The sequence below is a fragment of the Meleagris gallopavo genome, chromosome Z (genome assembly GCF_000146605.3).
Source record: "Meleagris gallopavo isolate NT-WF06-2002-E0010 breed Aviagen turkey brand Nicholas breeding stock chromosome Z, Turkey_5.1, whole genome shotgun sequence".
Lineage (NCBI taxonomy): Eukaryota > Metazoa > Chordata > Aves > Galliformes > Phasianidae > Meleagris > Meleagris gallopavo.
Window position 1 is genome coordinate 57,254,972 of NC_015041.2, and position 13,487 is coordinate 57,268,458.

The 13,487-nt window shown below is 35.9% G+C and overlaps 1 protein-coding gene across 1 annotated transcript in view; it reads right to left on the reverse strand.

Moving 5' to 3' along the window:
• MSH3 (mutS homolog 3) overlaps positions 1-13,487 on the reverse strand; it is a 107,541-nt gene that overhangs the window by 34,539 nt on the left and 59,515 nt on the right. The window contains exons 13-16 of the mRNA XM_010726110.3: positions 9,709-9,896; positions 5,886-6,054; positions 2,573-2,637; positions 1,128-1,244 (exon numbers count right to left, since the gene is read on the reverse strand). Of these exons, the coding sequence (XP_010724412.1) occupies positions 1,128-1,244; positions 2,573-2,637; positions 5,886-6,054; positions 9,709-9,896 (539 nt within the window). The remainder of the gene's footprint in view (positions 1-1,127; positions 1,245-2,572; positions 2,638-5,885; positions 6,055-9,708; positions 9,897-13,487) is intronic.

The window sequence follows — 13,487 nt, forward strand, 5'->3', positions numbered from 1 at the left end:
ACAAGGTGGGACCCTTAGGAGAAACCATTCTATCCTGTCACACGTGACCCAAAACTGGAGCAGCCAAGTCCACCACATCAGACAGATATGGAACACATATCCACCGCTGAAATATTTTGATACTTAAGTATTTGCATCGTTAAGTTTGATTGCTCATCTTTACAAGACAAATAGTGGACTCATTCGGTCTGTTCTGTATTTAAATCAGAACACAATAGAATCGATACACAAAAATGCAACCTTTTTTAAAGAAGGTAACTAAAGGAAAGGCCACTGACACATGACATATGACATACACATAAGTAGAAGAAAAGGAGATTTCAACACAGTGATGTTTACTTTCAGAAATTCAGCATGATGGTAGATCACTGTAGATAAAGAGTCTCTCATGTTGAGACAGCTTCAGAGGGAACTTGCTAAGTTTCAGTAGTGGGGACAAAACCACAACTGAAAGTCAAGCAGTAACTTGAAAGTCAGTGCGCAACATTAGGAATAATTTCAGTGGTCTGTAACTTGTGGAAGTGAAAAAAATAATTTATAGCCTGACACTTGAAAAACCAAAGGTATTCAGAAATTGAGAAATCATTTTTAAATTTCCAATTTGAAGATCTTTCAGCTGAACAGTCGAATAAGTGCCTCTGAAACTCAGATCTGAGATAAACAGTTGTGAAGCACAGAAATACCCCAATTAGTTTCTAAGAAACAGATTCACAGTCAGTTGCAGAGTTAGTATACAGCTGTGGTGGGTCACATTGACCTAAGAGATTGTCTTAATACTCTGACATTTTCTGTCCAAAAACTGTGAGAAATACTGCAAAGTACTTTTTCTCTTAGTACTGGTACACTTAACTGTAAAGCCATACAATTTATCAGTTAATATTACTTAATACTGTATTTTCATCAGAATTTCAAAATGTGGAGATATCACTGCCAATGTCAGTTCTCAGTCAGTTCTTGCCTTAAAATACTTCAAGAACAATATTTAGATGATATTTTAAAATTTGCTCAGGGTAAAATAACAATCAATTTTTTTTTTCTTTTCAAGATAAATATCTTTCTTTTTCTGTTCTTGTAGTAAAAATAATATAAAATACAATAGAATGCTAATGGATATGTTGTAAACTCACTCTAGAAAATGCAGCCATTCAGCACCACAGTCAAGGACTAGCTGCTCCCGAAGCTGATTGAGATGTCTGTAATTTTCTATAATAAAAGGAGAGTGGAAACGGCTGACAGCTTTTGTGCTAGAAGAGAGAAAAAGCCAAACATGAAGTCAAGGTTACTAAGCAATCAGCTATAACATTTACATTCAAAATTAGAAAAATTTTCTTATTCTCTGTGAGCCTTGAAAGTGTATATTATATTAAAAAAAAGAAGGTATTTTAATGCAGTAGTAAACTCTTTTGATCCCAGTGGTCTGTCTGTACTGTGAATAAAGTGATTGGTTTCTGCACCACCGCCCATTTAGAAAGCTTTTAAAAGCTTTTTCACAAAGTAGTACATGTCAGTGACGGGTACATACTTCACAGAATTCTGTTCAGCCATACACTGCACAAATGGATGACTTTCCTGTTACTGATCAAATATACAAAGAACTTCCAAGAAAGAAAGATCAGCTTAAAAAGGAAGACCATGATAAACCTGACATAAATGTGTTAAACACAGAGTTCTGCATGCATACAAGTTTCTATTTGGGGCACTTGTTATTTATCTATATATTTTCATTAAGTACTCTGTCTGGCATTCCCAGACATTTTTTAATTCTGAGGTTTCAGGTTTTTTTTCTTCTTTGTTTTGTTTTTCAAAATCCAGATTAACTGCAATTTGCTCTTCCTTATCTTACTTCTGGCTAATCTGTTTAGTTCAATATTGATTCAATTCAATACTGATCTCTTGTATTAGTCAATAAAAACACTTCAGAGTTCACTCTGATTATGCCAGTTTCAGGCGATAGAAATCTGGGCTCACCCTAAGGTATTTGACCTGCTTAAATAATAAAACAAGTAACTGAAAAGGAAAAAAAGCCAATTACATAGTTCATTCCATCTCTCTACTGGAAAAATTATCCAAAAATGTCTAAGAATGTGATCAGGTAATACTAAATAGCAAGTCAAGCAATGTTTGTGTATATGAGTAAAATGTGTTTTCACTTTAAATATAAGTTTATTGAGACATAAAAACAGATCTATGCATGCTAAACTTTACCTTTCTAAATAGAATAAGAACAGTTATCATTTTGAGAGGCTTATATCTACTAACTAATGAACAATTAAACCAAAACAACAGTTCAGACCCCAGTATATATACATGACATTTATATATATATATATATATATATATATACATATATATATAGCACTAGGGACATATTGCATTAAAACGTTTCAAGAAGTTTTAAGCAAAACTTATTATAGCAGTAAATAATTATTTGACTTAGTTGGGTTTCAGTTTAAAAATAAAAAGTACATGGAGCAACAAGAATGTATTTCAGGTCAAAATTAACACCAAAGTACCACATTTGAATAGGATATTCGTTTTAGAATAGAACAAACTTGAAATATATTTTACATACCTACTAACCATAACCCAGTTAGATGGCACAGATGATATACGGGAATTTTTTACTTCTACCAAAAACTAAAATAAACAGAAATGTAGTATTAGACATCAGAGGTTGTTAGGAAGACAACAGAACCATATTTTCTTCTTTTAACAAGAAATCTGCTTATGTCAGAGGAAAACTATGTTTGACCTGAAGGCTGCATAGACCAGGAGCTAATGTTCCTTTTCCCCAGATGTGAGGGTTATGACATAAATATTTTCTACCAGCAGCTCCCCTCCTGAGCTGCTCCCGTGATGTGACCCCTTGCTGCAGCTTTTCTGCCCTTCTCCAATCACTAACATGCTCTTTTCACCCCCCTCCTACCAAGACAAAACCAGATCAAAGCTATTGAGTGAGTCCTGTTACATGATCTGACCTAGCTGTGTACCCAATCAGCACACAATTTATTTACACAGCACCTGCATTATAACCCACATGTGCTAAGGATACTCCAGACCAGAGAGATAGGCCTTCTGAAGGATCAGTGATTTACACTGAGCCGTGCTCACCTGTAATATTTCACAAACAAGAATTCAAAATCTCAAATGCCAGCACTTTATCTACAGTACATTATTTCAAATTTAGTTACACTTGAGGTCAGAAACAGAAGGAATAGGGTAAAACAGCAGTAGTGGTAAGAGGCTCAGAGGAACGAAAATTATATCGTGCATTATTGCAGTACTTTATATGATTCATATTGATTATCTTTACAGCACTGTGCTGAAGTTCTAGATGTCAAAGAATTGAGGCTTTCTCAAATAGAAGAAGTTAGTTGCAAAATGAATTGCTATCACAGATTAAATTAACCCAGAATCTGATCACCTTTACAGTAAACTATCAGACTCGCATCTCAGAAAGCTTTTCCGTTATAGCTGGAGTGATTTAGATATAGCCTTCCCACTCTCACCAGAATAGCCAGCAACCACCTCCAATTACAAAGAATAATCCCAAAATGATCACAAGTTTCCACAGAGAACATATGATACTAGTTCTTAACTCATCTAAGACACCTTAAAATATTTCATACTGTAGAAATTTTTAGAATGCATAACAACATGAGATAACATGCAAACAGGTAAAACAGGAGACCTGTAAAGATTTGAAAATAAGCCAACAGCTGCTACTGCTAGCATTGCTGCAGCTGTTCTGATATTAGATTTTTTTGGAAGTTCATTTCAAAATAATTAAATATGACGTGTTCACAAAAGGAAGACAGAAAATAATCCACATTTACGTCTATGCTGGATGCCTAACTGAATCCAAGACAGTCTAAGTGAACACAGTGTTTAACTGACTGGTTGGTTTGTGTGGCCAGTGAGAAACCAGGAAAGAATGTGACCTCCTTCAAAAACAACAAAAGCATTAGCGCTAGTTTTTTCACCATTTAAATCTTAGCTCTATCTTAGAGAAATAACGGAAGTATTGAATACATTGAGACCAATGCACTGTTTATGCCATTGCAGGAAGCAAACATTTGCAAAATTTCTCTTTCAACCCTGCCTGAAACAAATAACCATGCTGTCACCATCTGGACAGCTTTCTGTTCTGTTTAGCATCTATAACAATTGACAGTAGAGGCATGGAAACAAAAGATAAAATAGATAAGGGTGTGACTCCTTGTGTGTTGGAAAAGGTGTGCATCATCTGGAGATTAATCAGCATACTAACAGGAACTTAACAAGAGTTAACAAACTATGGGCTGACTGAATATCTAATGACATGCTCGCAAAAACAGGTATAGGAGCTCACATTAAACAGCAAATAGCTAGAATTTATTCTTCTCCAAGTTGTTTCCTTACAGTTACACTCTCCTCCAGAACAAACGAACCATAAACCTACTTCTGCCCAAGCCAATCAGTAAGAAGTTTTGAACACTTCTACAGCTGTCAGCATGCTACAAGAATGTAAGAATACACCAGACCGACCTGACGAAGAAAGATCCAGCCTGAAAGAGACTCTTCCTATTCCCTGCTCCTCCCACTCTCTCTTTCCAGTAATGCCTCGGCCTTTAGCGCCATTCCTCACTTCAGTGACCATCTTCTGCAACCCTTTTTCTGCTGCCTCTTTTGATGTCACCGAAACACTCACCCCAGACATAATTAGGTAACAGCTACCCATAATTCTCTGCTTCTTTCAAGACAGATTTCTCAGTTCAAAATTGTTTATGAGCTACCCACTCCTACAAAGACCTCCTCTCTTAAAAATATACAAGTTGACTTGTGGCTTTTGAAATTGTCTGATTCAGTTAATATCTGGTTACAACCTCAGACTGTCCTCTGTCTTTAACCAGCCCTTCTTTTCTCCCTTCCTCCATACAACTGTCATCGTCCACCTTTCAAACCAACCTATGCAAGAGAAACATTTCTAATCCTGCCTCTTCCCTTCTTCCCGAAATTCTCTTCAGTGTTTTTTCTTTGACTTCAGCATCCATGCTGACAACCTACCCAACTTGGTAGCTGCTCTCCTCAATGTCACCATCAAGAGGAATATTCACCTGAGCTCTTCAGCATGCTCTTCTCCCCACCCTAATTGGTTAATCTCTTTTAACCCCAACTCTCATACTATTTCCTCACTGCATCTCAGTATTTCTTTCTTTTCCCAGTTTTCTGTGGATTTTTCTCTAGACTTCCTCCGTCAGTTCCCAGATGATAATGCTGTACAGCTCTGCCTCACTGCTCCTTTCAGAACCTTTGCAAATCTCTCCAGAACCATTTTCTCTTTATTTTGTGCTAAACTTCTCAGCTCACTGAAGCACAACCTGTCCACACTTGCACATCATCTAGTATACCAATGCTCTGTCCACAACCACTGTTTCTAAGAGTTAAAGATAGTGAAGTAACATCTACCATTAATAAATATTGTTCCTCTTCTGTCTTTCAAATAGAGTCTTAATCAGTACTTACAAAATTATTCTACCATTCCCCAAATTAACCTAAAGCCATGTCTCTTGGTTCTCTAAGAATATTTCTGCACTTAATAGCCACATAATTAACCTCAAAATATGCAACTGTTTTTACACGTAGAAAAAAGCAAAGCATTACAGAGTCAAATCCAACTTCACTAATGTGTTTTTGTTCTTTAAATAGCTAAAGTAAATTGAGTTAACAAATAAAAAAAAGTGTCCCTGTCAGAAAACTGTTCTTCAAAGATGTACAAAAGAATACATTAAGATGACCTCATCAAGTATCATACGAACTGAAGAGAGTTCCAGCTAAGGCCCAGCCTTCCACTATTTTTTAGTAGGGTACAAAGATACAGTCACAAATCACAGACATTGTATTACCTCTTGACCAGAAACTGTAACATACTCTGCAGAAGGATTCTTAATTTGTTCACGAATTTCCAGAAGATGTAATTGGATTTTAGACAGCACATCCAGAATCTCTTCCTTTTTATTTCTGATGACAGGGAAATCTGTAAGGTCTTTGAATAGTTGGGTTTTATCTCCAGTCCTATCCATAAGAAGTGTAAGAAAAAAATAACAGTAAATCTAAAAATGCATTCCCTATTTACCAGCTACGTCTTTATTTTTATTAATTCTTCTAATCTGTTTTAACACTAGCTATATTTCATTTTAAATTCTACTTGGTCATAGTGCAGCACGTTTATCAGAAGCTGTCATACACACTACATAAACAGAGAGGCACTGTGAATACAAACTATCAAAGGCTACACAAAGACAGCTCCAGAAAATATTTTCAAAACTCCTTCATAATCTAACACATTATGCTCATTCTTCTCTTGTTCTATTGATTTGGTTTGGCCTCCTCTGAATGTGAATCCTGAAATTTCCTCCTCATTCTCCCTCGGTCCAGCAGTGCAAAAAAAAAAAAAAAAAGCACAAGTTGTTCCTTTATGTCTCAGTTTGTGTTTCTGGAACGCACTTGCTGTTTCACTCTGCAGCATCTTGAGTACAGGCAAAATCTTTATCAATACTGAATGTGGAGTTCTGGATAATTTCTGTACAACTTGTTAAAGATTTTTTCATGGATTCAGAATTTCCCAGAATGGAATCACAGAATCACAGATGGCCAGGGTTGGAAGGGACCTCAAGGATTATGAATCTCCAATCCCCCCTGCCACATGCAGGGCCACCAACCTTCCCATTTAAAACTAGACCAGGCTTCCTAGGGCAATTTGCCGAATTTGGGCATATTTCCATGAAGACTGCAAAGAAAAATACTTCCCACAAGGCTTTCATCAAAGTATAAGGGTTGCTCTGAAAGCAGTGCCTCCTATTTTATGATGCTGGTCCACAACAACAGAGGCGGATGTTGGTGGTATGGCAGCATGAGCTGAACCTTCCCACCAATATCTGGTTACATGTCATTGCTGTGTGACAGATGGCAGCAGAGGGGCAGTCTGACAGAATGGTGTCTGACATGGAAGTGCATCTGGAGCAAAGGAGTGTCGCTGAATTCCTCCATGCAGAAAATGTTGCACCAATTGACATTCATAGATTCTTGCTGAACATTTATGGAGACAAACACTGGATGTGAGTACAGTGAGAGGATGAATGGCCTTTCAGCAGTGGCGACAGTAACAGCTGTTCACTTCTGTGGGTGCAGATTGTTGTGAGTGCAGCATGCAGGCTCACGTTCATTGCTGGTGAAAATACATAGCTAATGGTGGTGACCGTTGAAAAGCAGTGTTTCGCAGCTGAAAATGTGCTCTATAAAATAATGTTATGTTCTTTGTAGCTGCTGCAGTTTCCATGGAAATAAGTAGGAGGCAGTACTTTCAGAGTGATATATGTGGAATGTAATCAGAAGTTTCTCAGATGAGCTTTCTTCTTTTCTCGTTAAAAGATTAACCTGAATATTTTTAATGCATGCAAAAGAATGTTCTTTAACAGACTCAGTGTCAGAAAGTGACAGAATTGTTTTGACTGCATAATCTTAGTTCAGGACTGAAACCTGAAAAGAAAATGCCATTCAAATGTTTAAAACTGTGAAATTGAACAAATTATTACAAATAAGCTTGTCATCAAAAATAAATAAATAAATACCTTAATAGCAGGAAAACAACAGAAAGTAGTGCAATCAATACTAAGTTAACTGTATTACATATTTGTATTTTAGAGCAAATACAGAACAGTAACTGTTAGTTACATAATTTCCCTGAAATTTTATATTTGGAGATTAATTAGGAAATGAGTTAATAATATATGGAAGAGATGAAAAATTCCAGTGTCCTGACTACTTGGGTATCCTTTTCTCTGAAAAGGACTCATAGTTTGACCCAGTGACCAGGCAGGTAACTCAAAAGCTGTGTTCCAATTTTGCTTTACATGGACATAGCTATTATATAAGTGACAGTAAAGACACCATTTTAAAATACAATACTAATTTTTAGAAACAATTTTGTGCTAATTAGACTTGTTTCCATGGGAATGTGAGGAAAAAAGATCTCTATAGCCAGCAGCTGATAGCAAAGATTGTCACTGCTATGTAATGCTTACCAAAAATGTAGAAGTTGAAACTTTAAAACAAGATAAAAATCACAAATCCATGCCAAAAAGCTCTTGGAACAGAGTTTTGAAAAACACTACACCATATACTAAAATTAACACATGATGCACGTGTGTATCTAAGTGTCTGTGCACATATGTATATCAATAGTCATCGTAATTATTATGAGAGATTTTTGAGCAATAGTAATATGGTCACACAAATTCGATGTGACCGAAATGAAAATTATTCATCTTGAGTCTTCATCTTGAATAAATAAATGCAAATAAAATCTATACATTCTGTATATCTACTTTTACTATTGTATCTTATTTTTTTTGTATGCTACTCTAAAATCAAGACAGTGACAAAAATATATATATATTTTTTTAACTTAAAGTAAATTTGGCATAATTAAAATAAATTCTGTTTTGTCATAAACTGCCAAAATTATAATTGGACACCTTGCATCAGAAGAAATCTTATAATTCCCACAAACATGTTGTGTAAACAAAAACTACAGAGAAGGGAGACAAGGACCCAGCAAAGGCAAGTGTTCAGAAAAGATGGCTACCTTTGTGATTAGCACCAGGAGAGAACTCTTTTTAGATAATTTTACTGTTTCAAAAAGCACTAAGTCTTACTGGCCACAAGATACTCTCCCCCAGGTCTCTACCGGCAGCTATCACTTCCTTAACTGAATCCATGTTCTTGCTTCATTATTTTGCATTTAAGCCTCCTGTCCTCTTCCTCTGCTGGTTAAAACCAGGATCTAGGGTTAACAATGGAGACAGCAGTACTTCCAAAGAAGCAGTGTACACAATGAACTATTTGCAGCCACTCTCCCATATAATGCAAATTCATTACAATTTCTTTGTCTACCTTTTCGTGGGGAAGAGGGCGGCAAAGGAGGACAGAATTAAGACAAAAGGACAGATGCAGACTACAGGAAACTAATTACAACCAAAAGCCTGAGACATCTTAAGACTGAGCTCATTTAATCATTCTGCACAATGCAAGAATAGGGCAGTAACCCCAGAAATGCTATAAGCTGACGTAAATCCCACAGGCTATGAAGAGTCTTCAGAATTATTAAACTCCATATTCTCATCATTAGTGAGCATATAAAGAGACAAAAAAGCAACAACAATAACAATAACAACAAAATGGGAGGATGGCCTCAAAGATTTGGTGAATTTTGAAAAAAATTGTAAAAAAAACATATTCCTGGCAGCAGAGCAGCCACTCCATTAAATGTCAAGTATCTCTTCAAAAAAATAGCGTATCTATCTAAATTTAAAAAGCGAATATTTGTTAAATGAATTAACATGTGCAAAACAGTTTGCTCTTCATTTGCTCACCAGAACAGCTGAAAAGTTTTCAAATATTTTTTTCAGCCTGAAGCACATAGCCACAGGGCAAAATACTTGCTCACCTAGTTTATCTTAAAAAAAACAAAAACAAACAAACAAACAAACAAAAAAACAACAAGCAAACTGCAAGAAGTTCTGCATTAACTAAAAGTAATGTGCAGAAATATGAAAACTAAAATATAAAACTGAGATCTGTTAAAACAGGATGCGTACTTCACACAACTGAATATACTTAGCCAGAAATCCTATGAAGCATGTAAATTCACCTGTTTTCTCTACTTACTTAGCAGCTTCTTCATTAAGAATCTTTAAATAATGTTTTACTGGGGAGAGAAGTTCTGGGATTTCCAGCAGTGCATTTTGTAACAGAGGAGATTTCACATGAGAATGTATGGCTGGAACAAGAGCTTGAATTTCCAAGTCCAGACGAGACAGAGTGCTGACAATCAAGAAGAACTCTTGGGTTGAACACTGAAAAGGAAGCAATACCTAAATCATTATAGCGTACATTGTCATTAAGGCCTGCTTTTTTCAGGATTTTAAAAACCAGTCAAAATACAGTTAAGGCATATGCACTGCAATACAACTGCAGAATCTTACCACATTCATAGTATTAATAAAATGTGCTAATTGATAAATAAAAAATGCTAATTGTTTTAACCATTATCTTTAGGGATCAGTCCAGAGCGCTATTGTTATTACTGGGTGGAGATGTGTAACAAACGTGCAGTACACAACAAGCAGAAAAATAGGCTGATAGTGTGTGGCAGCAAATAAGCAGGGTGAGTATTTTCATGAGTATCACAACATATCCATGCAGTTTGGAAAGGCAAGGTTAAGTGCAGAAAGGGAGAAGTTTGGCACAAGGACACAGAGAAGAAGAAGCCAGAAGTCACTGTTTAGAATGTTAGTAGCTATTGCCAGCTTCAGTGCCTAGTTGGTTTCTGCCAGGACTATGTGACAAGATGGATCCATCACAGAAGTCCTAGCAACCCCATGTAATGGCCCTCACTTGCACTTTTCTAGGTAGGGAAAGGAGAAAACAAGCACTCAACTCTTCTTTCACCTCTCATATCTACAAAGGTATGAAAAAGATTTTTCCGTCTCCTTCAGGCAACTGACCAGGATATTATTGAAAGGGAATCTCTCAGAGAGTAGCCAGCAACATGCAGTGCTTTTGGAGACTGCTTCTCAATACCCATAGAGCAGGAAAACTGCATACCAGTTCCTTTAAACAAAACATCTCACAAAAACCAGTGACTTCTCAAAGAAAAGTAAGCTTGCATTTGTGCTGCAACATATGCACATACCAAATCAAACCACAGTTCTGTGAGATGCATAACATCTTCTTATCATGGTTCACTGGGACTCTGGGACATTTACACTTCAGAAAGTTTGAAAAACAAAGTTGCCAATGAAGAATTATACTTATAATTTCTTACATTTTAGTTGGCAGGTACCTGACAATAGGAATATGTAATTTAACAATGATGTTTCAAAGACAGGTTACATTGTGCATGCTTTCAGAAAACTCAAATTTATCTTTGTTTCATATACATGAAAAGCAGGGTGGAACAGACCTACTAGGTGGTTTCTCCACAACTGCTCAGTAGTACAAGAGTTTTCTTTTGGTCTAGATTTGAGCTTTTAATAAATACTCCATGAAACTATGTACTACTCCCTTCCTTTCAAAAACTAATCCACAAAGCACTAAATCTCATCATACCAAAGTTTTATCTGGTAGCCTAAATTTCCCTTACATTAAATTAATCCAAATCTCTCTAGTATTACTCTTTTGTATTACACTAACTCCACTATCTTTGCTGTTAACACCCTACAAATATCTCAGAGCTTTCTGTTGTCCTTTAATAATCAATTTAACCAAATTATGATCTTTCAATCTTTCTTCATAAACAACCCATTATTCATCCTCATGAAAATTTCGTTTTACCTCTGTGCTTGCTGCAATTTATCAACATATTTCTGATAATCTGGACCTGTTTATAAAAGCTATGACAACAAAATAAAACAAAATAATAACACAGTAAATCTATCAATGGCATTTGAAGTCACAGCAAAAAAGAAAGGTCAGAAAGACTAACGAAGTGATAAATCCAGGCCTGGACTCAAAGTCAAAGTAATTTACAGTATGACTGACTGCATCATCGTCAACAGCCTTGATGCACATAAAGGATAAAATTCTGCAAGACTTCCCTTGACTACAAAGTGTGCTCTTCAAGGATGCAAAGGCTGAAGCCTTGCCACACAAAATTGTATTGTAGATTCCTGACAGACAGCATTAAGTGATTTCTAGCAGAACAACATCCAGAAAAAAAATAATGAAAAAATATGGGCAGTATGAAATACGTGAGCTAAGCAGAAATTTTTATGTTTTGTTTTTACAAAACTATTCTTTAAAAAAAAAAAAGGAGGTGGGGGAAGATTCAATCTGAGACTTAACTAGCACGTCATCTATAAGGAGATGGCAAAGGCAAAAGTTTTTAAGAGAACAATACAACATGTGCTATAAGAAAGGTTGAGAGGCACATGAAGGAACAATAAATAAAAAAAAATAAATCATAAACAGATAAACAAAACCAAGAAACCCACCACCACAACAGAAAAAACCTCGATCACGTACAAAAGGCACGACAATCCTCACAGTTATCATGAGATTTGTCAAAGAGTATACAACAAACATTCTGAAGTTTCTTGCAGCAACTCTGCTAAGCTACATGCATGGTTGTCTAAACAGTTAAAACCTGTTTGATTCTATTACAATCTTCAATACCATTGGAGAATGGCAGATTTTACTACACAGAACTTAGTTGAACATAATGTTGCAGAAAAAAGGTGAAAATAATCCTTTTGTGCTTATTCAGAGTATTATTCTTTCCCCAGTTGATCTCAGTAACACTGCAGGACTTTGCATCTAAAATTTTATGGCAGTGCAGAACAAAGCAAACAGATAACTTGGAACAGATGCATATAATGATTATGAAAAGCTGGGCTCCGTTAAAGTGGGACTAGTTTTATTTAAATTCTGAGTAACTTTATGAAAGCAATATATAACTGTGTTACAAATTAGAAGCTTTTGAAATGTACTGTGAAAATAGTTTACATAAAGAGGATTAATAATCCTGCAACCACCAAAGATTCTCACAAACCTATTCGATGCTATTTTTGAAGACTAATTTTGAAATGTGCCCAATGCTGGTTACAGCTTCTCTGGCACTAGAAAAATAACCTCAGAGCTGACAGTGATGTCAAATACTTTCAAGTGGCAGTTCCTCAAACCGTAATGAAAATGGTGTGGCTGCCACCAGGGAGAACACATGGAAGATGTGCAGCAGTATGACAGGTCTAACACCCTTCTGAGAACACAACTGAAAGTCACTGAGCTTTGTTTGCAATAGGGAAATTATTTCCAATAGATCTAAAAAGGAGCAACTGAGACTACAATTTACAGACATTGAACACTCCAAGTTAAAAGCATTTCAAATTCAAAAAATGGGAATTGAAATGCAGCACTCGTTCAACACTCGTTTCAAGCTAAAACAACTACCTTCAAGTTTTCAGTATAGTGAGCATAATAGATGTGCTGAAGTCAATAACATGCTATGCGGAGAATGTATTTTAAACATTTTACACAAACAATAACTAATTTCAAGGACACATATAACAGGCGTCGATATAATAAGAGGAAAAATAAAAAATACAGTGTTTTTCTCTGAATCATCAGGATACAGAAAATCACAGAGTCTTTAATGAAATATCAGAGCCTTTAATGAAATATCAGGCGTGGCTTCAGACACTGATGCAGAACAAAACAGGTTTTGTTTTTCTAACTGTGATAATTTATGAGGAACTCAAAAACAGGGAGACTCTAAAGTTAGGAGCGAGCAGAATATACCAAAATGTCATTTTATTATTTGCCCTGACAAGGTTTACTTGACTTAACTTCTTGCACAAGAAGACTCTGTGAAACTTTTTCACTTTAATGTGTGCTATAAATTTGTTGTCTGCACATTGGTGACTGAGCTTTAGTTAAAAAAAAAAAAA